Source organism: Chrysemys picta, chromosome 21, assembly GCF_011386835.1.
Source record: "Chrysemys picta bellii isolate R12L10 chromosome 21, ASM1138683v2, whole genome shotgun sequence".
In the NCBI taxonomy this organism is placed as follows: Eukaryota; Metazoa; Chordata; order Testudines; family Emydidae; genus Chrysemys; species Chrysemys picta.
The window spans coordinates 17,114,754-17,141,352 of NC_088811.1; the positions used below are offsets into that span (position 1 = coordinate 17,114,754).

The 26,599-nt window shown below is 46.0% G+C and overlaps 1 protein-coding gene and 1 long non-coding RNA gene across 3 annotated transcripts; one reads left to right on the forward strand and one right to left on the reverse strand.

The window, feature by feature from the left end:
- Nucleotides 1-1,286: 1,286 nt before the first annotated feature.
- On the reverse strand, nt 1,287-11,274 carry LOC112059782 (uncharacterized). 2 transcript variants are annotated; one of them, XR_010594294.1, is made up of 3 exons: nt 11,139-11,274; nt 9,483-9,700; nt 1,287-8,375 (listed from the first exon to the last, which is right to left on the reverse strand). It is a non-coding gene; the product is annotated as an uncharacterized LOC112059782 (long non-coding RNA). The 2 variants fall into 2 exon arrangements; XR_002889059.3 differs by having other exon boundaries at nt 9,437-9,700.
- SDHB (succinate dehydrogenase complex iron sulfur subunit B) lies at nt 11,147-26,550 on the forward strand. Its single transcript, XM_065575389.1, has 8 exons — nt 11,147-11,391; nt 12,361-12,509; nt 14,184-14,269; nt 17,523-17,659; nt 18,024-18,140; nt 21,498-21,599; nt 22,902-23,024; nt 26,338-26,550. The coding sequence occupies exons 1-8, from the start codon at nt 11,317-11,319 to the stop codon at nt 26,413-26,415; spliced, it is 867 nt and encodes a 288-aa protein (XP_065431461.1). The 5' UTR covers nt 11,147-11,316; the 3' UTR covers nt 26,416-26,550.
- Nucleotides 26,551-26,599: the final 49 nt, after the last annotated feature.

The following is a 26,599-nucleotide window of genomic DNA, read 5'->3' on the forward strand; positions in this document are numbered from 1 at the left end:
TATAACAGGGGTAGGCAACCTATGGCATGCATGCGGAAGGCAGCATGCGAGCTGATTTTCAGTGGCACTCTCAGTGCCCGGGTCCTGGCCGGTCCGGGGGGCTCTGCATTTTAATTTAATTTTAAATGAAGCTTCTTAAACATTTTTAAAACCTTATTTACTTTACATACAACAATAGTTTAGTTATATATTATAGACTTATAGAAAGAGACCTTCTAAAAACGTTAAAATGTATTACTGGCACGCGAAACCTTAATTAGAGTGAATAAATGAAGACTCGGCACCCCACTTCTGAAAGGTTGCCGACCCCTGGTTTATAAGCTTTCCTATGAGGAACCACCTCCCTCAAGGGCACCGCGGTCCCTCCTATTCTCTGTCTGTGGCACATAATAGTTTAGTCTCCTGTGGGCTGTGATACTTTTGTCTGATTTTGGTTGTTGGGTTCACTGTGCAGATGCTGGGGGGCATTGGTGGCCTATATCTACAGGAGGTGAGTAGATGATCTGATGGTCCTTTCTGGATTTAATTTCTATGGCTCTATGTCTAAGTGGACAATTTAGGGATTACCTCCATGATCCAAAAAAACAGGACATTCCTGCATGTCAAGTGGATATGGAAGACATGCTTTGTTTACTCTCTGGAGTCAGAGTTCAACCCACGTGACGTGAACCCTCGATTAAGAGGAATGTCTTGTCCATGTATAAGGCTATCAAGCTGCCAGACTTGGACTGGATGTCAGACCAAAAGCTCTTGAGTCTCACACCTTTTGTTCCATGAATTCATAGAAATTAGAGTTAGAAAAGCCTAATAGATCATCCATTTAGTATTCCCCTGCTACTGTAGTATTGTTTTCAGCATTATGTGTGGTAGTATTTTTGTCTAGTCTACTTTTAAATCCCATGAGACGTGGTTTCCATAATTTTCCTTGGGAGATTATTCCATAGATCTCGTTGTGACGGGTCCCGCCCAGGGTGCCACCTGGAACTGGGGTATCACTGAACCCTCTGACCCACCAGCCCGGGCTCCCTCTCACGTTGTGCTGCTGTGACAAGTTGACAAGCTCTCCCAGCTTGCACTTCCACCAGCATTCACACAGGTAGGGACACACCCAGCTGCAGTCACATGCGGGCTCTCCGACCACCAGCCTCCCAGCCTAGGACCCCAGAGCAGTACCATCCTGCCCTGGTCAAATCTGGCCAGTATATGGGTTTAATACCCGGTCCGCCTCTTTCTCAGTGTGACGAGGACCATGCACGCTTGTGGTAACCAAGCTGAGATTTTCCCCAGACATCTTAGTCAAATGCACACTGGTTTGGATTAAAACATAAAATAAGTTTATTAACAACAAAAAGATAGATTATAAGTGATTATAAGTGATAGCAAACAGATCAAAGCAGATTACCTAGTAAATAAACAAAACCGCAAACTGAGCTTAACATACTAGAAAGGTAGAATATGAATTAGCAAATTCCCACCCAGAGTGATAAACAGGCTGGCAGATTCTTAAGGCACAAGCTGCCTTGGCTTTCCCAGGTTTTCATACACAGGTTAGCAATCCCTTAGCCTGGGACCATCACTTCCTCCCTGTTCAGTCTTTATTCCTCAGATGTTTCCTGGTGTGTTGTTGTAGGGAGAGTGAGGACCGCCCATGATGGAAAGCTCTTTTGCTGTGACCTGGGTCAAATAGTTCCCATTGTGTAGCGCTATCTCTGAGAAGTTTCTATTGTACACAGTTCCTGGGGTGTTCTGTGAGTACCTTGGATTGTATATTAAATAATGCCTTTTCGTGCTTGAAACGTTACTTTTCTATGAGGTTAGATTTCACTATTGAAAACTCTTCCTTTTCTCTCCCTACCCTATGCTCCATCCATCTCTCCAATCAGCATTTCTGCAGGTTTGAGTCCATTCTACTAATGTGTCTAAAATGCAGATTTTAGGGACCTCATTTTCCACTGCCTTGCACCTTGGGCAGTCATCCACGTTGATCCAAAGTGGGTAAAAAACTCCACCTTTCTGATCTGGTAGCACTTCTCCCTGGTTTAAATAATGCCTCGTGAAGAATCTGGACTCTATAATCGAGGATGCAAACTGACGTATCGGCTGATTTCTCTGAAGCACTAAGCACAGTGCCCAAAATCAGACCTATGTCCTCTGAGGATCCCAGAGTTCAAATGCAAACGTTATCGCTTCTAATATTTTATTGTGAGTTCAGCAGCCTGCAACACCAAAAATAAAGCTGGAGATGAGAGCACGGCCTCCTCCGATCTATAGGCAGGCTTCAGTTACAAGCCAGTCCAGGCAGCAGAGAGGCCAGTGGAAGGTTAAATGAGCGAGACAAGCAATGACCACACACAATACTATAAAAAGCAACAGACTATTAGAAGACACGGGGTTCCCTCAATGGGGGCAAGGTCCCAAAACAGACCTCTTGTAAATGGCAGAATGCATTTAACAAGAGGCTGCTCTGCCCTTTCAAGGCTAGTGCTCCGGAGAGGCAGAACAAGAAGCGCGCAAAGGATGAAAGGGTAGAAGCGCCATGAAAAGAGTCAGACGGCTACTCCCTGCTCCCCTCCCCTCCGAAATCCCAGTCATTGGGAGATTGTTTGGGGATTAGCATGTAGACAGGAGACAGCGTTATATAGCTGTCTGTGCGGATATTGTGAAAGCCGACCTCACAGAACCAAATCCTTCTCATCTATTATATGGCGTGTCAATGAGGTGCTGTAGCCACAGCGTCTTTGGCTTACATTTGATCGTCCAGTGAAGGTGGGATCCGCTCCCATCAGCAACGTGCGAGCTGATGCCTCAGTCAGACCCAAGCAGCTAGTTGTATGCCAATTCTTACGCACCGTGAGACCCTGAGACGAGTGCCTTCCCTGCTCTGTGCCTCAGTTTCCCCATTTGAAAATTGGAAATAAGGCATGCCTAGGGGTGTAGTGAGGCTTGCCTCACCAGTGGTTGAAAAGTGCTTTGAGATCCATGGATAGAAGGCACAATGGGCCCAATCCTGTGAAGGGCTGAGTGCCCCCAACTCCCCATGCCTTTAGTGGCTTGACATTTTACAGGACCAAGCCCCCATATTGCCAATTACATACTAACACTGAGCAGGAGAGTCTCCTACTAGCCGCGGAAACCAGGAACCAGTCCTCTTTTAGCACAGCTGCTGAAGGCAGAGCAAGGGGGCAGTTAACGACAATGGCAGAGGCAGCAACTGGAGTTGGAATAGGGCTCCAACCAATCAAGCTGGTGACCCATAAGTTGCTTGCTTGGTGGGAGGAAGTTAAATTGAACAGCTTTTAGCTGTGTTCCTATGGAAGATGTTTACAGCATTAATTTGTTGGGGGCAGATTGTTCCCTACACAGAAATAATCTGAGCTGGGGCTGGAGACTCCGTGAGGTTCCCCAGCATCATAGGAAGAAGTTGCCTCTCTGTGGAAATAACAGGGAATTGGATCTCCCGTAGACCAACAGCTCCTTTGCTTCCATGCTGGTATCCAGCTCCCTCTGACACCAGAATCCCCAGGCAAGGGCCCCAATCATAAAAGCAGAGGGTGCCTAAGTTACTACTGGCCCAGTTCTATGCCCTATTCTGCCATTGATTCCCCTTGTAACTTTGGGCAAATCAATCTGTGCCTCAGTTTCCCCAGCCAGGAGGCTAGCACTCACCAAGGTGGGGAAGTGCCTTGAGAGGCTCAAGTGAAAGGCACTATTTGCATGTGCAAAGTATTCTCAGCCTAGTGGACTGAGCCCAGAGCCTCCAGCAAGGATATCAGGTTAGAAAAAGAGCCGGAGCAAGGTGCTGTGTGCCAGGAGACGGCTGCAGTCCCCATAAAGCCGGGGCATTCGCTAAGACAGTGTCACCGCTGATGCTAATACCACCGCCACCCTGGCCCAAGATTAAATTTAGTCCCAAGTGGCTCAAAAGATAATAAGTGGCTCGTAGGGGGCGAGACACCTAGTAAGGACAGGCCAGCCAGCTGGCTGCCAAGGAGGGCCATCCGATGACATCGCTGTCTGTTCTGAGAATCTGCCAGCTGGAGGAATGGAGCGTGGAGGCTGGAGAAAGATAGACGGCATAACTGGTGAGCTCCAAACCTGCCTGGCTTTGTGATGCAGGATAGGGTTACCGTCCTGCTACAGTGTTTAGAACTTGCAGCAGCTGAAGTTCTAGCCTCCAACTATGTGAAATGCAACCCAAGCGAGGGGGTGCATGTCCTCTCGCTCCAAATGGGGCTGGGCCATCACCCCTGGAGCGGGCGGTCCAGGTTGGGCATGCCTGTTGCCCCTTGTCCACCTGTCCTGGAAGATGGAGTCCACAGCTGAAGGAAGCTTTAGTCAGACATTCTTTCTCTCCCAAATGAAGGGTCTAATTATGCTCCTCGATTTGTGTGAAATGTTTTCGGAGGTCTTCGGCCAAAGCAAACAGGAGAAATAGCTGACTTGTGATGCAATGGCATTGCTGATTAGATGAGGACATCCACTTAATGAGCCCTGGTCAAATTTCCACTGTGTTTAGTAACAAGTGGCAGTAACAGATACGTCTACGTTTTTAACACCACGATTATTAGATTTTCCATCCGCGATGAATGCAGAGACAGATCAGCTGCTAAGACTTCTCTCAGCCGAATAAACTCCTGAGTCTTTCGATGCTCTTCAGTGTCATCTCTGAGCAGAGAAATCAAATGGATTCTTTCTACACGTTCAAGTCTTGGCATTGTTCTCCCACGCAGAGTTTGCCGCTGAGCATGCCAAAGGACTTCTCCGTTCTGCTTGTAAGCTACAGTGGGCATATGACACCCCAGCCCTGATTCTCTCCTCCTTTCCTCAGTGGTGTAAATCAGGAGTAACTCCATTTTCTTCTGCGGTGTTGCACCAGTGTGAGGAATGATTTTATTATGTATTTGTATGACAGCAGCACCTAGGGGCCCCCATCGTGCTAGGCACTGTATGTGCTCATAGTAAAAGACAGTCCCTGCCCTGAAAGACAGCCATAAGGGTGACCCACCCCTCAAACGATCCTCACACTGGTGACCCTCCATAAACCAGTGCTGGAGTGAAGGCAGCATTGCCGGCGACCAGCTCACATCTGTCATAACGAAAGGTCCGTTGACTATCCAACAGTGGATCTGCAGTCTGTACTGTGGCCTTGTGAGACCTATCCTGCCCCATCTGTTCTCCTGCCGGACGAGGCGTGTTCGTGTTCCATAGCATGATAACTAGTGACAAGACTGGCTTAATTGTCACAGCTAATGAGCAACCCCAGCTCCTAGGTAGGTCAATGTGCCTGCAAATGCTCTGCACCTTTGAACATCAGGTCCAAAGTGCCTGTGCTGCTTTGATATCAGTTTAGTTAGACCTTCCGATTGCTTCCCAGTGCTCACTCTGCATCTGAGCTGCGTGGTCTCTGCAGTCTAGATTGTAGGCTCCTCGGGCAGGGACTGCCTCCTCTTCTCTGTTTCCTGTCACTCACATGGGATCCATAACTGATCATTCCAACAAGGCCAAGCTGAAGAAGGCAAGAGATGAGGCAGCCCTGATGCCTATCATGACTTAGATCAATTAGCCTGGCAGACTATTAGCAATCCCAGGGGGTGATGTGTTAAGGTGGAAGAGGATCTAAAAGTAACGGCTGCCAATGCACAGGACAGAGCCCCATGGCCCCTTGGCATTGCTTTCTCTGCCCGGAAGGAAACGGCACGCCAGCTCCTGGTCACCTCTCTATTATGCAAAGGGCACCTTGTGTTAGCGACCCTGGATTGGGAGTGGGTATGTAACAGTGGGAATGGAGTGCTGTCATCTGCAGGCAGGGCAAAGGGTTTGAAGCCGAGTCACCGACAGTGCCCCGGGGCTGGAGTTGGGGCACAGCTGTGGAATGGGATGCGTCTTGGGACGAGGGAAACAGGATCTTGATTGAAAAGGGAAAAGTGCCTGAAATGCCTCTGGAGGGCAGAGCTATGCGGAGAGCACAGAGTAGCAGGTCTCCCCCATCTGCCGTCTTGTGACCTCTCCCCCCATATCCTTTTACCAGTGGGACAGGTTCTAACACGCCTGTCCACAGGGCCTGCAGCAGTGACTCTGAATTCTATCTGCCACTTAAAAGGGAGAACTCTCAAATTCAGCACATCTAAGGAGATGGGGAAATTCTGTCCCCCCCGGAAGACGCACTGTTTACGTGTTAATGTAGCCGCAGCTTCTCCAAGTTGGAAAGTGAAATATTAAGAAGCCAGGCAAAGTCATGGGGCCAGGTCTTTGCTTGGTATAAATCGACAGAGGGTTAGATCCTCAGCTGGTATCAATCAGCATCGCTTCAAAAGACAGGAGTTAGATCTAAAATTCTAATATGGAAATAGTCTTAAGGAAAACCTGATGTGCAAGAGAGTGGGTCAGACGTAACCAAGAATTATAGCATGGCAAACACAGGCAAAGCTACTGAATGCCTTAAACAATGTTTCTTTCCTGTAACTAAAGTGAGAAACCCCTTGCAGGAATTTCCATACTAACCAATTCAGGCATGTAGAATTTAACAGAATATTTACTTTGCTGTTTTCTCACCAGTAATCTTTATGATGAACATTGCTTTGACGTTACAGGTATTAACTCAACTGTCAGCATTCCAACCGTTTGGGTTTTATTATTTTTAATAGCATCAGTTTTCATTAAGATCACTGCGAAAAGCAGACCAGAAGATTTTGTGCCTGAGCAATTCTCCCTGATGCCTTTGCAAAGCTGTCATGGCAATTGCGACCCAGTTCACAGGTGGGGATAAGAGGACCTGAGCCAGTGCCCACTGAAATCCATTGAATGTTCCCCCCACGTTGATTTAATGGGCTTTGGATTGGGCCCATAGGGCCAAACGCTGCTTTCACTTACGCTGATGCAATTGCACCTGGGTAACAGAGCAGAAAACGGTCCATGTAATCCGGGCCTGTCATTACTAGTCTTTAATTCTGCAAATGGTCAGTAGAACAGACAAAGGTATTTATTGCCTAGTTGCTGATCTGACAGTGAAGGGATCAGGGAGGAACAACGCTATAAAAACTGGCCTTGCCCAGCCTAGGGCAGTCTAGGCACTGAAAGGGACCCAGACCAAAAGCAACCTAATGGCCCAATTCTTCTCCTATTGAAATCAATGACATAACTCCCATTGCCTTTAATAATCTTTAATAGTTGACAAAGCTATTCTAATCTCTAGAGAAAAGGTGACATTTACCTAGTGTAACAACTGGTTTTAAAGCTAACTGCAGAACAGGGGACGTACTTTTCAACATCTAAGAGCCCTTTGTCTGGTGATTAGGTTGCTCAATGTTTAAAACAGAGGCATTCCGCTCCAGCGACTTCAGTTCAAATGCTGTTTTAGATCAGCTCATCAGTGAAAATGAGTCACGTGGTTTCATCCGAGTCCTCAGCGGACATCTGCCCAGCTCCTAAAACAACCACACATTTTGGCACAATTGAGCACGATTGGCAAACTCATGAGAGGCCCAGGACTGAAATAGCAAGGGGTGCTCAGGTCAGGAGTGAGCTGCAGCATTGTGGGGGGGCCCAGGACAAGAATAGCAAGGGTTGCTACAGGTCAGGATAGAAATGAATTGCTTGAAGGTGTCATAAGGGTTTAAAAGGCCACTCCCCTCCCCGCTGCACCTCCCAACACGGAGGGCAGGAATCTGCTCCTGTAGGTATGCGTTTGTAGTGAGGGGAGGACGACCGCTGGCAAAGACTGACTTGCAAGCTGCAGGGGAGGGTCAGCTTGCTTAACAGCCAAACAAATAATTCACCCATTCAGGTTTTTATTTGCTAGTCTTAAATATCATGTATCCTACCAAAAATACCCTTTGCTACCAACAGGTGTCAGCAAAGAGTGCAACTGATCACACTGCTCAGTGTATGCAGATTTTCAGCATGGTTAAAACCGTGTATAGTAGAACCTCCGAGCTACGAACACCTTGGGAACGGAGATTGTTCGAAACGCTGAAACGGTCGTAACTCTAAACAAAACGTTACGGCGGTTCTTTCCAAAGTTTACAACTGAACATTGACTTCATACAGCTTTGAAACTTTACAGAAGAAAAATGCTGCTTTTAATCACCTTCATTCAAATGAAACAAGCATAGAAACAGTTTCCTTACCTTGTCAAATCTTTTTTTAAACGTCCCCTGTATTATTTTAGTAGTTTCTGTTTAACGCAATACCTCACTGTATTGGCTTTTTTTTTTTTGGTCTCTGCGGCTTCCTGATTGTGTACTTCCGGTTCCGAACGAGGTGTGTGGTTGATTGGTCAGTTTGTAATTCTGGTCTCGTAACTGTGAGGTTTTACTGTAATGCATAGGTTCGGGAGTGTGCTCTGTGCTGACACCTGTTGTTAACGATGATTCTTTCTGTAGTGGAGGCAAGCGTGCAGGGTGCCGAGTTATAAGCAAAGAAACAAATGAGAAAAACCCACTTTGGGTCCTACGCCAGCTTTTTGGCAACTGCGGGGTGAGTGAGTTCTACCTCTCTCTTTTGATGGTAGCTGTTTTAGTAGGGCTCATTTTATAGATGCTAACAGCACCCTCACACAGCAGGTGCGTATGAATGGCAACTTTCTCCATCTCATCCCAGTGTCTCCCTCTGTTTGATCATGCAGCAGAGTCAGAATCCATCAGTATTTAGCACATCTCAGCCTGATGGCTGCAGAAATGACTGATGGGCAGGGATGGTGTCCCTAGCCTCTGTTTGCCAGAAGCTGGGAATGGGCGACAGGGGATGGATCACTTGATGATTACCTGTTCTGTTCATTCCCTCTGGGACACCTGGCACTGGCCACTGTTGGAAGACAGGATACTGGGCCAGATGGACCTTTGGTCTGACCCAGTAAGGCCATTCTTATGTTCTTAAACTCAGTACTATGACGTTGCTGCTCCACTATGTGGACTAGATGCAATGGGGGGAAGAACATGCCCTTATGAGCATGTGAACAGAATTTATCCTCAGCAACCAGTGCCAAGCAAAATTATAGAAAACATCCAAGACAAAACACATCCAAGTTTAAATCTGACGTTGTTGAAAGTTTTCTCCAGTGCAAATATCCTTTAAAGTATTAAAACAACCCCATAGTGTCCTAATCTTATCTTTTCTGTTCTAGTCTATATAGGTTCTTATACCACGCTCAACACCGGGGCATTTGAGCACCTTCCAGCAGGGCATTAAGTAATCTGACTGACATCTGTCACGTTTATTCTCTCTTTCTCTCCCCAGGGGGAGATGTATGTACAGTGGAGTGTCTTGTTTTGGATTATTTTTTAATGTTGCTATATGTTTAAATTAGAGAAGGCAGATCAAAGACATGCCCCTGGCACATGGAGTGGGGAAGGTGATGTTTTTTAGTTCCTGGGGGATTTTATTCAAGTCTTGGACCAGCCCCAAAGAAAGTTCTGTCTCCCACACAGATGGGGTTTACCCTTATTATAGATAGTTCCGTTGTGCCAGAGAAGTGAAGCTCTCACCCACAGTCTTCAGCCTGGAGTCCTTTTCCAGTCTTCTGGAATGTCTCCCATCTTCCATGATTTTTCAAAGATAATTGCTAATGGCTCAGATATCTCCTCAGTCACCTTGAGTAATTACTTGGTCTATCCATGGTATTTTCAGAATTCTTCTATAGCATGATAGCTCGAAGGATTGTAATGTCTGTATTATCGACTGTTTGAATGTCCATGTTTCACAGCTGTAATTCAACACAGAGAAAATGTACATTTTTAAGAGTCTGATTCAGATTTATTAGGGTTACCATATTTTAAAAAAACAAAAAGCGGACACTCCACGGAGCCCCGCCCCTGCCCCAACTCCGCACCCTTCCCCGCCCCCAGCCCCAACTTCGCCCCTTTCCCACGCTGGCCCCACCCCAACTCCGCCTCCTCCCCTGAACGCCCCGCCCCCTGCTCCTCCCCGTCCCCTGCTTCCCGCGAATCAAATGTTCGCGGGAAGCCTGAAACAGGCAGGCAGCAGGTAAGCTGGGGCTGGGGCGGTGGCGGGGTGTGTGTGTGTGTGTGCGAGGAGGCGCGGCCCAGTCCGGCCCCCCTGGCTGAGTGTCTCTGGCCCCGGCGTCTCCGGCCCAGCTCGGGCCCTGGGGCACCGGCCCCAGTTCCGGCCGAGCGCGCCGGCCCCGGCAGCTCCAGCTCTGCTTGGGTCCCGGGGCACCGGCCCCGGCCGAGTGGCGCTGGCAGGCGGCTGAGCAGCCCAAGCCCTGGTCCCAGCAACTCCGGACCGGCTCGGCTCGGGCCCCGGCCCCGGCCGGCGGCCGAGCACCCCCAGCCCCGGTCCCAGCAGCTCTGGCTTGGCTCGGCTCGCGCCCTGGTTCCGGCCAAGCAGCTCCGGCCCAGCCCCAGCACTGGGCAAGCAGCGCTGGCCAGCGGCTGAGCACCCCCAGCCCCAGTCCCAGCGGCTCCGGCCCGGCTTGGCTCGGGCCCCAGTTCCAGCCGAGTGGCGCCGGCCCCAGCGGCTCCAGCCCGGATCCAAACCCCACGACCTCTCCCTATTTTCCCAGACATGTCCGGCTTTTTGGAATTTCCTCCCGGACGGGTATTTGAGGACCGAAAAGCCGGACATGTCCGGGAAAAGCCGGACGTATGGTAACCCTAGATTTATGCACCATCTCATCAGACGTTTATGCTTCCAGAATGTCTCTTTCGCTCTTGCTATTCCAGAGCTGGCTTCAGGATCCCGACCTGCCATGGGGATGCGCCCTAAGCAGCACTAATTTCTCATTACTGACCCGCTGGGTCGTTCCCTGTGATCTTTTGTGGTTTCCCAGGATCCTTACAAACCAATTCTAGACCCTGTTCTGCCATTCATAATCTTCCCCATTAACTTCATCACACCTTCTTCTGAGCCAGCCTCATCCGCCACTCCCAATATGGCCGCCTGTTGGCGCTATTTCTCCTGAGCCTCTCCCAATATGGCCTCCCATCGCGCCCCTCTGGCCTCAGCCACGCCCATTGGCACCATCTCGCCTCTCCACTCCCAATATGGCCTCCCATTGGCTCCTTCTGACCTCAGCCACGCCCATTGGCACCATCTCGCCGCCTCCCTCCCAATGTGGCCTCCCATTGGCCCCTTCTGGCCTCAGTCACTCCCAATCTGGCTTCCCATTGGCTCCATCTCACCTCAGCGGCTCTGCCACGCCCAATGTGCCCTTCAATTATCTCCGTCCTTAGCCACTCCCAGTATGGCCGCCCAGTCGCTGCTCTGTGGTCTTTAGGGAAAGCAGCGTCCTTTCCTCTTCCGTCGCGGTGGCCTGTGGGATAGCGGCGGCCCGTGTCGCGGTTGTTGTCAGCGCCCAAGATGGCGGCGGCCGTAGTCGGTGTCTCCTTGAAACGCTGCGTCCCCGGGGTGACCCTCTGGGCGGCCGCGCGACAGGTGAGCGGGGGGGGCGGTTACATCAGTGAGCGGGTCGGGGGCTGGGCCCGCGGTGGGGGGGGGGGGGTTGGGGAGGAGGGAGGAGCTGCCGGGGGGCTGTGGAGGGAAAGGGGGCGGGCGGGGGGGGGGGTCTCTGAGTGGAGTAGGCCGGGGCGGGGCCCCCCTGGGCGGAGGGAATCCAGAGGTAAAGAGTCTCCTGGTGGTGCCCTGCGGGTCCCTCCCAGCACCCTGCCCCCATCGCCCCACCGAGGGGCGGCTAGCGGGTCGGGGGGCGCCGGGTCCGCGATCGGTCCCCTGGGGGCGGGGCTGGCGATTTGGCGGGGGGGGGGGGGGCGCCAGCTCCCCCCACATTGCCACTGATTTAGTGTCTGATCTTGGGCAAACCATTTTCCCGTTCAGTGCCTCAGTTTCTCTCTCTGTGAAATAGGGGTGGGGGTTGTGAGGCTGGATAGATTTTGGGGCCACTAGGGACACTTCGGGGTCTTCAAGTGACTTTGGTGACAGCTGTTCTGTTTGGCTTAAAATGATTTTTTTGAGAGGCACGTGAATCATTTTGAAAGTCATCTAGATTGGTCATGGGCCTCTCTACCTATTTATCCCAAAACATATGAGTAAGTAATGGAAATCTAGATAGGCTACACCCTGTAGACTTTATATGTGGCGTTTACGCTAGCCAAAATTGGATCTGCAATTCTCCACTGATGTTAGCGGTGTTTGAAACTGTAGCAGGTATGTGGGAAGGGGTAAGTATTATCTCTGTTTGTTTAATTAATTATAAAATTCAGATGCTGAGGTTGACCCTTGTTGAAGGCAACACAGTAAGTCAGTGGTAGATCCTGGACTCCTGACTCCAGATACCTTGCTTTAATCACTAGGCAACAAAATAAATCTCTTCCCAACCCTACATGTGTTGTCTAGAAAAATACACGAAGGAATCTAAGGGGCTGTGTTGTCATTGTTTGAACGTAGGCCTGCCGTGGAGCACAGACAGCAGCTGCAGCAGCACCCGCTTCTCAAGCGGTAGCACCACGTATCAAGACATTTGCTATCTACAGATGGGATCCTGACAAGCCTGGGGACAAGCCGCACATGCAGACCTATGAAATTGATCTGAATAAGTGAGTATGCATGTAAAATTATACGCATGCTGACCCCAGAGAGCTGCTCCACAGAGATGCCTTTTCGTCTGTCAGCTTTGGACTGGCGTAAATCATTTAAGGCTCTGGATGTGGATTTAATTTAGCCACTCTGTAGCTGTTAATTAAAGGTTGTAACCGCACTATTAGTTTTACATGATCATTCAAGCTATGTTAGGATAATCCGTTATTGCACAGACGTGTCTCAGTCATGTTATAACAAGGCTTGGTTTTGCCAGTGTAGATGGGACCAGATTGTGTTATCACCAGGTAAAGGAAGCCGGGTACAACCATGTCGTACAATTCCTTTAGCCTGATGATAACACAGGGCCAGAACATGACAAATAGAACTGTGTCCGGGGGAGTCCAACACAGCTGTCTCTTAAGATGATTAAAAGGATAGTTCAATTTCAGAATGTACACGAGACCCTAAAATGTCCCCAAGCCATACTAGAAATACAAACACGTCCAAGACTTTAGCATGTTTTGGAATACGTGATAAAGTTTCCATGTGCATTCCAAAGTGGAACCATGCTGCATGTGCAGCTGGTGCTGGTATATCGAGAGAAGGACCCAGCAGAAATTATGGAGGTTACATCAGCTCCTCTCAAAGTGAGCGTCTGTTCCTGCCGGTTATCACTTGGGTTTGCAGCTTGGGGTCGTATTAGAGATGCTGAAGTGGCAGCTGTGGCCAAGAGCACTTTCCCCCTCTGCAGTTAGCAAGAAGTGTGCAACCTTTTCTCTGGGATGTAGGAGGGAACCTTGGTACAAACACCTGTGCCTCTGTTTCCTCAGGATTCATTGCATGCTACTTGGGGTCGATCTTAAGTCTATTCTGAAACTTCAGAATAATGCAGAATGTAGCCACGTGCTTATTAAAAAAACATCTTGCAGAGAGAGCTGACTGTATTGCTGCTCTGTACTCAGCACTGGCTTCTGAGTAGTTTCTGGGTGGAGTTTTGTTTCTTACATAAATCTATTACATAAACCTTGAATGATTTTGAGACCTGGCTTTCCTTATGTATTATCGTGTCATTTATGACTAATTGAGTACACTCAAAACTCATAATACCTTGATTTAAAGGGGCAGAGCCTTGTAGCAAGATATTTACAATGAAAGCCTCCCCACTGTCCAACCCAGCCAGAGTTATTGATCTTTGGGGCACAATGCAAAACTCATCTGGGTTTTTTGTGGGCTTTTTTTTCCCCCTCAGGAATTTTGGTGAGGGTGTGAATTAAGGCACATGGGGTAATATCTGAGTTTTATTTGATTGGGTGATTTATATTTTGTCACTTGGGATTGGCTTAGGTGGTCAAGCTATTGTATTTAGAATTTTTATCATTCATATAATTTGATAGGCACTTCCTAATAGAACTATGAAGAACAAAAATTCCAGTTTTTGTAAGATCTGTGTTCTGTAGCAACAGGCATATAGGCCCATAGCTGGGGGATGCAGATACTGCTCCTCAAATAAGGAAATGAATCACTTTAGAATTTCAGCAGGAGCAAAGGGGGAGTTGTTGTAAACAAGGTCAGACAGTAACTTTATTTCCAGAATCTAAGAGGGTTTCACAAATGCGTGAGAAGTGTGGAAAGGAAATAGTTGGCCTGTGGGGAATATGCAGGCTTATTAAAGTGACCGTTTTCCATTATAGGTGTGGGTCTATGGTACTTGATGCTCTGATCAAGATAAAAAATGAGATGGACTCCACTCTGACCTTCCGCAGATCATGTAGGGAAGGTGAGGTGCTCTTTTTTTTAAGTTAATTAATCTGTTGTTCTGAGGATCATTTGACACACTGAGTTCTGAGAAGATACTCATCTAAACCAAAGTGGATGATAGGATATTCACTCTCATGACCAGCAGAACATCTCAGGATAGACCTTAGTATACTATATTGCCTCTGATGCTATTAAGTACAGGGCACTTGACATCTGTCAGGTTCAAGTGCTAGGCTCATTCACAGATCACAGTTATCTGATAACTTTGTTTCAATCTCAGTACATCAGTCAAAATTATTGCTCCCGAGTTTTGTTTTGTTTGCTGGGAATGATTGAAGGATTTTTCAGTCCGTTTCCCCTTGACCAGGTTAAATGATTAGTGTTGGGGGGGAATCAACCTTGGTGATTATAAAAGCCACTTCTATTGTGTACCTTTGTGTGTGCTAGAATGCAGGAGGGTAATTGGCCAAGAATTGTTTCTGGTTTTGCAAATATTTTATATACTAAAGGCAGGCAGGGACCACTGTGTTCATCTAGCCTGACCTCTTATAGAATACAAGCCATAGGACTTCCCTGAATTAATTCTTGTTAGAATTAGAGCAGATCTTTTAGAAAAACATCCAATCCTGATTTTTAAAATGTCCAGTGATGGAAAATTCATCAATCCTTGGTAAATTGTTCTAGTGGCTCGTTGCCCTCACTGTTCCATATTTGCAGATTATTTCTACTCTGAATTGTCTAGCTTCAACTTCCAACCATTGTATCTTGTTATGCCTGTGTCTGCTAGACTGAAGAGCCATCCCTCTAATATCAAATTTCTGTTCCCCATGTAGGTAATTACAGACTTTAATCAAGTCATCCCTTAATCTACTCTTCGATAAATTAAGTAGATAGAAGTCTTTGAGTCTCAGTATAAGGCTTTTCCCTCCACAATCTTTCAGTCATTGTGGCTCTTCTCTGAACCATCTCCAATTTTTCAATGTTCTTCTTGAAATGTGGACACCAGCACTGGACAGAGTATTCCAGTAGCAGTCACACCAGTGTAAAATACTGGGGTGATATAACCTCTCTACTTGTAGTTTTAATATTCTCCTGTTTATACATCCAAGGATTACAGTAGCCCTTTTAGTCACAGTGTCGCACTAGGAGATCATGTGCACCTGATTATCCATCATGACCTCCTAGTCTTTTTCAAAGTCCCTGCTTCCCAGAGTAGCCCTTTATCCTTTAAATGTGGCCTAGAGACTCTTGGTTCTTAGGTCATTGATCTGGCAGTATTGAAACACACACGTTGTTCTCCTGCGCCCAGCTTACCAAGTGATGCAGATCGCTTGATATCACTTACCTATTCTTGTCATTATTTACCATTCCACCAATCTTTGTGTAATCTACAAACTTTATTGGTTATCTCTTTTTTTCTTCCTGGTCTTTGATAAAAATATTGAATAGTGTAGTATTGGGCCAAGAGACAGTCTCCTGTGGGACCCACTAGAAACAGTCCCAGTCAATGGTGATTTCCTGTTCACAATTACTTTTTGAGACCTATCAGATAGCCAGTTTTTAATCCATTTAATGAGTGCCATGTTGATTTTGTAGCTTGTCTGCTATCCAGCTTAGCTTCTCTTGCTCAGTCCCAAGGTGAGACGATAATTCTGTTGATAGTGTCAGTGTGCTGACTTGGGAACAGTTGCCCTATGATGGCATGGGACAGAAAGGTGGGTTGAAAGGGGCAGAGTCCTCATTTTTAATTCATTATACAAGGTTGCAAATAAAAACCAGAAACATGGAAGGGGAATAGATTTCTGTTTAGTCTCAAGTACTAGAATCTTTTCCCCAGAACTGTCTGAAAGACATCGTGTTTTAAATGTTGTTGCCCATTATTGACTCTGGATATCACAAGGAGGAATTTCACACTGTGCAGTTGCTTTCAGAATCTGGTATTGAGGAAACAAATACCTGAGAAGTGGTGCTTACTCTCAGTTCAGTTCCCTATGCATTTGGAAATAGTTGCTTTGAATACTTTTCTTTAAAAGTGTAACAGTCACATATCTTGTTGGGCTGACCTAATATATATCCTCTTCTGCCACAGACATTGTTTGCTCTCCAATCCCTATTGATAGCTTGCTGGGCTGTCAGAGGGAGTAGGAATTTCACACCAGATCCACCTAGCGGTCCAGCTAGTCCAGTACCCTGTCTAAAAGTGGCCAGTATCACATACTTCCACGGACAGTTCGAGAAACCCCATAATGGAATAAACAAAGGAAACGCCTTAACCTGTTAGTTACTGGTTGGCTTATCCCCTAAAGCAGGGCTTTACGTCCCTTAAAATTTGTGTGTCCATATAAAAAGTGAATCCCTCTTTGGAATGCTAAGTCTCTTCATCTCGGTGATATTTGGGACAGGTTCCTGTTACCAGTGCAGAAAAGTGTTTCCTTTTGTTAAGCTTAAAATGGTTGCCTTTCCGTTTCATTGGCTTTCCCATTGTTCTTCAATTGTGGAAAGATAAATAGCAGCATCCAATATACCTTCTGTATACCATTCATTATTTTATAACCTTCTGTCATGTCTCTTCTCTAAACTACGCAGTCCCAATTTGTTTCAATCTTCTCCTTTATGGAAGTTCACTGTGCCTTCAGTCTTTTTTGGTCTTTGGGTCACCTTTGGGTCACCCCTTCTATTTTTGCTACATCCCTTTAGGGATGAAGTGACCAGATCTGAACACTGTATTCCAGCTGTGGTTGTGTGATGGATTTTATATAAAGCTACTATAATCTTAATAGTTTCCATTCCGTTCTTTGTAGAGCCTCAAATATCTTTTGCTTTTTTTTGAACACCGCTCCACATTTCACAGAAACTTCCAGGGAGCTGTCCACAGTTACACCCAGATCTATTTCCTGCATGGCTGCAGCTTGGTAATTGGAAAGGGTAATCTGAACTACTCGTGCACATGTGCATTACCTTTGTCGACCCTGAATTTGGCAGCTACTGCTGCAGACCCAACGTAGTCAACTCTTGATGGAAGTCTGATGGAGCCCGTTTCATTGTTAAACAGTGACACTTCTGGCTGGCACAAGAACTGCTTTGAATGAGATCCCAAGAGAATTCTGATCTTTCTTCTGGTAGAATAGTGATAACTACACTAGCTTTTAAGATGACATTATGGCTGGGGGAAGGGAGTAGTTTGGGGCAATAAGCCTCCCCACCCCCCCCCTTCCCCAGGAGGGTGAAAGGATACAAGTCAGATGCTCCATTGTCTCTTCTCTCCTTCTCAGGCATTTGTGGCTCTTGTGCTATGAACATCAATGGCGGGAACACCCTGGCCTGTACCAAAAGAATTGACACCAACCTTAGCAAGGTCTCCAAAATCTACCCTCTCCCCCACATGTATGTGGTAAAGGATCTCGTTCCGGTGAGTTTCTGTCTCTGTTGTGGTTTGTGGGACTAAGGATGACAGTGTTTCAGACTATACCTTGGTTTTCAGGGACGGCGCGGCACCCAGCTGAGAGATCATTCCAAAATTCATACCTTTATATAATGTCTTTCTAAAAACTTGTGTGACAGAACAATGAGAACTGGGGAACTGATTCCTTATTCCTGTAGCTTCATAGCCAATGGTTACACCTGTTACTGTTAAATAGGAAGTGGGAGGTTAAAGGGGCAAATGCAACACTTTCTGCCTGAATGTGTGTGCAGAACGTCTGATCTCTTGCTAGTACAAACCCTAGTAAATAGTCAGTAAAATATTTTTTGTCTTTTTGTTTGTTTAAACTCAGGACATGAGTAACTTCTACGCTCAGTACAAAGTCATTGAGCCTTACCTGAAGAAGAGGGATGAATCGAATCAGGGCAAAGAGCAGTATCTGCAGTCTATAGAAGATCGTGAGAAACTGGTTAATACTTATGTTTTATTCCAACCCCCTCCCCCCCACCTCGGTGCTTTAATTTCATCCATATAAGAATTAGGTTAGATATTTTAACATATCTGTCATCATGCGTAAGTCAGGGCTGTTCCTTAGAGGTAGGTGCAGAGTGGAATGTGGAATCATTTCACCATCCCTGCTAGAATCCTTTCAGAGATTTCCCTTATGTGGTGGGAATTGATTGGCTGGAATGTGGTGTAATGTTCTGTGGGTTTGTCTGCGTGGGGAAACTAACTACATGATGTTAGGTTTCAGAGTAGCAGCTGTTAGTCTGTATCCGCAAAAAGAACAGGAGTACTTGTGGCATCTTAGAGACTAACACATTTATTTGAGCAGAAGCTTTCGTGGGCTACAGCCCACTTCATCAGATGTAGCCCACGAGAGCTTATGCTCAAATAAATGTGTTAGTCTCTAAGGTGCCACAAGTACTCCTGTTCTTTTTTCATGGTGTTAGTTACCACAACTCATGGGTTGTATTCTAACATGATGGAAGACAGGGACTTAAGCATCAGATCACTTGTCTGCACTGAGGTTTTGTCTTCACTGTCCAAGAAAAATGTTGTTGTTGTTGTTGTTTATATCAAGATAACAACATGCATTAGATCTCTGCGATTTTTACAGCGATGGGAGACTAGGCTTTGTAGTTATTACCTCGAATAGCTTGGTGAGGTCAACTCTATACTCCCCCATCCAAGTTAGACCTCATCTGACTACATCATGGTAAAAACGACAGTGCCTTGTTTCCACTAGGATTTTACAGGGAAATAGCTAATGCACGTTAGCTAACTCAGTGTGAAAACACACGTTTTTGGTATTGTGGACATCGCCCTGGTGTTAAGCCACAGTTAATATTGTATAAGGTACCACGAGTCTTTGGTGATGTTTTAACACACTGTTGTTTTCCCAGGTAAGTAAGCCCTTTGGGGGCTTTATACTGTTGACAGCTAGGATAGAAGACTGGAGGGCCTTTAAAGAGATTTGCCCACTGGAAGAGTTTTGAAGGGAAAAAGAAAACATTTTACATTGCCAGTAACTTTGTGTGTGTGTTTCCTCTTTACACGCACCAACTGTAGCAAAATACAGGTTTTTCTCTTCACACCCCAGCTGTCCAGATAGATCTTGCAGTCAAGTTATAGTTCTGTGCTAGGGACATTGGTCTGTTGCTATGGCCAATACCATGGTGTTGCAAATGCAATATCATTGCAGTATCAAGGAGGAGCAGATGACCTAGGTTGTCCAAAGGAATGAAAGAGGGCTTAGCTTGAACCGCAAACATTCTTTATTTTTTTTTTAAACAAACAACCTAAGAACATGTTTAAAAACATGTGAGAAGTAACAGGATATAACTTTCTAAAGGAATAGCTGAAAATTTCCAGGGTGAGTCTCAGTTTACGAAGTGTTTGACGTCTGAAGCCATCATATGACTGCTAAAAATGTCAGTGGTGCCATAAAATACCAATACAGTAACAGCTGTGTTATCCAGCCTTGTACCAATTGGAAAGCTCTGTAAACCGGCATTTCTAATCTTCATTGAAAGTCCGGTTTATAGTCCGGTTGGCGCGGGGCTGGCAGGCTCCCTACCTGGCTCCGTGTGGCTCCCCAGAAGCGGCAACATGTCCCTGCTGCTCCTAGGTGAAGGAACAGCCACAAGGGGTTCGGAGTGTGGGAAGGGGTGCAAGGCTGGGGGTTGGAGTGTGGGAGGGGATGCGGTTCCCGGCCAATGGGAGCTGCGGAGCCAGTATTCAGCGCAAGGCAGGGGCAGCACGCAGAGCCACCTGCCGCGCCTCCACCTAAGAGCAACACTGACAGGTTGCCGCTTGCGGGGAGCTGCCCAAGGTGAGTGCCCCCAGATCAGGCACCCCAAAACCCCTCCTCTGTCCCTCCCCCTCCTGCACCCAAACTCCCTCTCTCTTAGTTAACTGGAATTTTTCACTTACCGGCACCCCCCATTTCCCCAACATGCTGGATAAAAAAGCTTTTACTGTACTTTTTTTTTTTTTTTAACAAAACCCCAGAATTTCCCATCCGATAGTCTGAAAGTCTGGATTAGGGTATGGAAAAGATGCAAAGGAGCTAAATGTATGTTGGGTGATTTAAATTAAAAGTTCTGTTTTCCTTTTATAAAGTGGCATCCATTTGAAATCTCATCTGTTTAAAAAAAAAAAAAGAATTAAAAGTAGTTTCAGTTGCTATACAGTGCAGGAGTGTGATACTACCAATGTTTCTGGTTTTGCTGTTTTCTAAAAAAATTCTTACCTTGCTTTACGAAAACCCACACAAAGTGAAACTGACCAGGCACAATGTGGTGTCAAATGCACAAAGTAAACTGAAAAAACAAAACCTTTTTCTCAAATCTCTTATTTCTTGTAATCTCAGGTATTACTACTAACTGGTAAAAGTTTTGAGACAGAAGCTAATTTCAGTTTGACTTTGTCCTTTTAAGTCTTCCAAAAATACATTGAAGCCTTTTCTCCTGTCATACAGCACTTTTGCCACAAACTCTAATTATCTTCTTGAAACTTAAGCTTCAGTTTTTTTTAGAAAAATGTAGTTTAAGTATTGAAAGTGAGTTTCATATACTTCGTACATTTGGAAGGATTTCACTGCAGTACAACCCATCTCTTCTCCTGCAGATTTGTTTTATTGCTCCTTTTCGCTGACCAATTTCTTCTTGTATTTTAATTCAGAACCTTCAGAATTGCAGTCCTCTACAAATAGGGTTCATTCGTTAAAAGGGGAGCCTAGGTAGAGTGTATCCCCAAGAAGCAATACTCAGAAATGAAGTCTAAATCAAATCAGGCAACACCCTTTAACTTGGGGGGACATGGAGGACCCTCTTACAAAAATGACCCTGTTACCTTTTTTCTCCTGTAGTATCAGAGGATGCTTTGTGACTTAACTGTGTTTATCCATAGTCTACTCTTGAGAGTTCTACTATGAAATAATGGACTACTGTTGGTGCATCCATGCTTTTCCTTACAAGCCCACTGGGGCCTGCTTGAAACAAGCTGTTGGAATATAAGCATTGTTTTCTCATCCACTTCTACTCCCCCAGTGTTTTCATTGCACCTTCCCGCCACAAAAAACCCTGTTACAATACAGCCAAAAGTAAAGGATCCCTGGTTTCCTGTTTCAAAACACCAACTGATGGGCATCTCTACAAGTGCAGAAACTGGTCCTTTAGCACACCTTGCATATGAACACATCGAAGTAGGAAGTCACAAGGGGGAAGAGGGTGGACAGGGAAGCACGTGTCACCTTTCAGAAGAATTGTTTCCTAGATAATGTCTTGCATTGCTGACTGGCCTCTCTCCCATTTGTATTCAGGATGGGCTCTATGAGTGCATTCTATGTGCCTGCTGCAGTACCAGCTGCCCCAGTTACTGGTGGAACGGAGACAAATACCTGGGCCCTGCGGTGCTTATGCAGGTAAGAAGACGGTAACTGCTGTGGGGGTGGGGGCACTGCAGTGTGATGGTGTTTGATAAAACAGGATTGTTGAGTTACTTTCTGGCACTTCCCCTTTTTCTGAAGCCAGTGGAAATGTCCAACGTGGCACTGTACATCCTTTTAAGGGGGTCTTGTTTACTCAGAGCTCAAGAGCAAGGGGGTTTAGATTTTGAAAAGTCAAGAGCCCCACACAGGGATGCACCCCGCTCAAATCCTGTTTAATTCCCCCCCAGTGAGTGTTGGTTATCCACTCTGAGCCCTGCTTGTTGTGGATAGTGTGGGCGGGGCGTAATACAGATGTTATGAAAGGCCTTGTGATACTACTTAGGGGTTAGATAACAAGCGTTTTTCATTATCTAACAGCCTGAAAAGCAGTAAGGCACAAAAAGAGAGCCTGTTTTTCCACTGCTTACCAGAGACTGGCTTGCTCTTCTGGATGATACACATAGACTAATTGGGTCATGTTCTTTGCTGTCCTTCAGAGATTTTCCTTTTTTCTCACCCCAGACAAGGGCACCGAACCCACTTCCTGGCTTGTTCCAAAAGATCAGTGGATCAATTTGTAGAGAGAGAGACTGAGCACAAGATAGAAAGTCAGGAATTCCTGAGTTCCAGTTCTGAGACTCTTCCTCTGTGATTATGGTCTTTTCTCTAATTTTTCTCCCTCAGTTTCCTTGCCTGTGGTATTAAAATGCAAATACTTGCCTACCTCACATGGGTGTTCTGCGCAAATAACACTTTTTATTTTTTATTAATGGAGATATCCTATCTCCTAGAACTGGAAGGGACCTTGAAAGGTCATTGAGTCCAGCCCCCTGGCTTCACTAGCAGGACCAAGTACTGATTTTGCCCCAGATCCCTAGGTGGCACCCTCAAGGATTGAACTCACAACCCTGGGTTTAGCAGGCCAATGCTCAAACCACTGAGCTATCCCTCCCCCCTTGAAGATGAAAAGTACTAAGTAGTTTTTATTGCATCTTACCTGTCATGCTAATGCATTTATTGCACTGGCAGAGGAAGCAAATTAATCACTGTTCCATTGATGAAAGATCACATTAGCTATTGCAACAATTTCCAGATATTTTAACTAATTACTTATAGTCACAGTTGCACTCAAGATTTTAAAGAAGTAGTTGGATTTTTGCAGCATATTAAAGGAAGTGATTTAGACTCTGCACTGAAAGCCTTCAGTTAAATCATGCTTTTGATATGTATCCTTAATCAAATGCTTTTTTCAAGTATAGAAGGATACAGCATGCCCAGTAACACTCTGCTTTTCAGGCATATCGCTGGATGATTGACTCCAGAGATGACTACACAGAAGAACGTCTGGCACAGCTTGAGGACCCATTTTCCCTCTACCGCTGTCATACTATCATGAACTGCACAAAAACTTGCCCCAAGGTATGTATCCCTCTGTGACAGCGTGTACCCCTATGTTCACCCCTTTTTCAAGACTATGATACATTTCGTACAAAGTATGCCCTGTGAAGTATCATTTGAAAACTCATAATTTACTGATCATTATTGTTCTGGTAAAATATGTGTGGTGATGTTGTATGTAAAGTTATAGGATTCTGCTGTATGATATTACCAAAGGAATGTTCCAAGTCTGGGGAAGAGTCACAGACCGGTTCCCCAGAGAGACAAGTTTAGCTGATACCTCAGCCAGATGTCAGCAAGATCAAATGGACTATCACCTGGTTAAGTGGCCACCCTTTGGCAGGAAAGAGGATGTGGGCGAAAATCTACATCTTGACAAAGAAACAGCTGGGGGTTCTGTCCACACAGACTTTCCGTCTCCTGAACCTCAGCTGGAGATGATTCTCAAAGAGGAGAAAGAGCTATAAAAAGAGAGAGGAGATGCCCCAAATTATCTGTTCCTCCTTTCTCTCTCTCTACCCATGGTTTCCACAACACCTGAAGAACAAATGAAACAGCTCTGGACTGGGGGGAGGGATCCTGACTGAAAGATTCAGGCTTTGTCTACACTGACAAGTGAAGGACACAACTTTTGTCATTCAGAGGTGTTTAAAAAAAAACACCACCACCCCCCGAAAGACACATGTTTTGTTGACAACAAGCGCCAGTGTGAACGGCGCTTTGTCGGCAGGAGCGCTCTCCTGCCACAAATGCTAACGCCACTCATTGAGGGTGGAAGTTTTGTTGGCAGGAGAGCTGTCTCCTGCCGACACACAGCAGCTACACTGCGCGCCTTTTAGCAGCACGGCTGTAACGGCACAGCTGTGTCGCTTAAAGCTACGTAGTGTAGACTTAACTTCAGTCATTACCTTCTTTCTGTAGTTTAATAAACCTGTCGTATTGTTTTATCTAGTCCGGTGGTGCTCAACCTTTCCAAACTACTCTTCCTCTTTACAGGAGTCTCAAGCTCAAGCACCCGGCCTGGGGCTCAAGCATTATGTTAGCCTCGTGGGGCCCCAGGCAGCTGCTGTGCTTGGCTCCCCCCAGTGGGGGCCCTGCACTTGCAACCCCCCGACCCCACCCTGTCCTGTGACCCCCAGGTTGAGAAACACTGATCTAACTGAATTGACATACCCCCTGGAAGATCTCGGTATACGCCCAGGAGTACACGTACTCCTGGTTGAGAACCACAGTGACCGGAGTCCCAGGGGAGCCAACCGAGGTCACTCAATCAGGGTGAACTGCAAAGAATGGGGCAGACCGTCCCCAAAGCTGGTGGATATTCCAATACTTAGATTTACTAGGCCAGCACCAAACAGCTTCTGTAACACCTCACTGGTTACCCAGAAGCCAACAAGACAGTTCCCATAAAGCGACCCAGCCTTAGGCCTCCACCCAGACACCCAAGTCAAATATGATGAGGATCAGTGGAAATCTTATTCATCATATAAAAAAGTTCTACCAATCCCAAAGGATCAGACACGTCACCTCCCAGGTTAATGAATATTCCAGATCTTACCCAACTACATGCTTACAGCCAATCCTTATTAACTAAACTAAAATTTATTAAAAAAATAAGAGTATTGAGTCCAGCCCCCTGCCTTCACTAGCAGGACCAAGTACTGATTTTTGCCTCAGCTCCCTAAATGGCCCCCTCAAGAATTGAACTCACAACCCTAGGTTTAGCAGGCCAATGCTCAAACCACTGAGCTATTCCACCCCCTTTGAAAACAACAAAGAAATTGCTTCTAATCAGATCCTTTACAACTGAAAGCCCCCTGCCTAGTAGGCATGAGGCAAATGCCTGCTCCAGGAGTACATAACTCTTGGAAGTAAGATTCTCAGGGATCATCCATCTCTACAAGCGTGAATCACTAAAACTCGGTGCTTCTGTGCATATTAAATTGGGATTTCAAGTTACATTTATTGATGACTTCTACAGAATATAGGTAACCAGTTACATCTGGAGCTAGGTCATCAGCTGATGTGAACTGATGTAGTTCCATTGAAGTCAGTGTTAATCTATACTAACAGAAGATTGTGTGTGTGTGTGTGTGTGTGTGTGTGTGTGTGAGAGAGAGAGAGAATTGTGTGGGCGTTATAATGAAGCAGCACATCATGGGTCTATGACTTATTAGTTAATAATCAGCATGTTTCAACCCAGACACTGTAATCCTGGGTCTTCCCTTGATCAGATCTGAATTCTCCATGATTAGCTGTCTGGCAGGGTGCTTGTGATTTTTTTCCCTTTTATGTTGAGATTAAGCATACTCGTTAAGTTAGGCAGCACGACAGGATTATATAAAGGCCTTTCACAGCATGAATGGTGGCTGTACAATACAACAAAAAATCCTTTTGAAAACTGAAAAGCCAGAAGCGTGATGTTGTGTTAGAATCATTTTTGTGTTGTAGCCTGAAGAGCTTTTGCTTTCTATCCCTCAGGTCCCATTTAAGATGCGGCTCTTGGCTTTTCTCCAAGTTTTTAAATAAAACATTAGGTTTTGTATCTTGACTCCAATGAAACTTATACAATGGACCATCTTTATTAGGCAAGCTCCTGCCTTCGGAGCCCATGTGAAAATCCCTCCAAATGTACTGAGTACAGCTCTGCTCCAACTTTATCAAGAGATCTTATCTCTGAGCAGTTAGGTTTGTTGTCAGTCCCTTGACTGGCTGCTTGTCAGGTCTTGCCATATTCAGACCAAAAGATAAAAGAAATCTTTTCATTTCTTAAAATGACACAGGCTGGTGCTAACAAATATATATATTGTGGCCCAGAAAGGGGCTTCAAACATTTGAACAAGGGCCCTTTTTGAAGATTTTAGCGGGGTCAGAATTGGGCACCTGTTGCGGAGAGGCAGCTACCTGCTGGATGTGTCCCCACTCACCCCACCCTGACTTGCCTCTTCTCTCCCCCCACTGTTCCACTCCTTCCCTTGAAAGATGGAATTGGGGGTGCAGTGACTTTGCATCTTCTCACATCATCGTATGCAGAGACATCCAGGACATTGCCTGTCTTGTCTGGGGCAGATCATAACTGAGTGGCTCCCCTGTGCACCATATCATGCGAACAATCAAAAGGAGACACCATACTGGGGCTTGCCATGGGAGCAGATGGACACTATCTTTATTTTTCAGAATGAGAAGGGGTGGATTTTGTAGCCCACACTTTGCCAACTTGTGGGGCTGGCATGGCTGTGAGCTTACAGAACCGACCCACGTTAATGTAAAGGAAACTCTATCAAGTGTAGTGTTAATTTCTCTGTCCGCTAACTATTACACTTTGTCTTTGTAGGGATTGAACCCTGGAAAAGCAATTGCCGAAATCAAGAAAATGATGGCAACTTACAAAGAGAAGGCGGTCAGCGCATAATTCTGTTTCTTAATAATAGGCGTAAAACGCACATACTGTAGCTGAACGTAATTTATATCTGATTTAGAAAGAGGGTTCCAACAGGGACTCCTTTTCCAGAGAGATGCATGTACAATAAATACTGTAAAGAACAAATAAGAGCTCCTACTTTATTAATATAATTGAACCAACTTCTCTCTCCCCT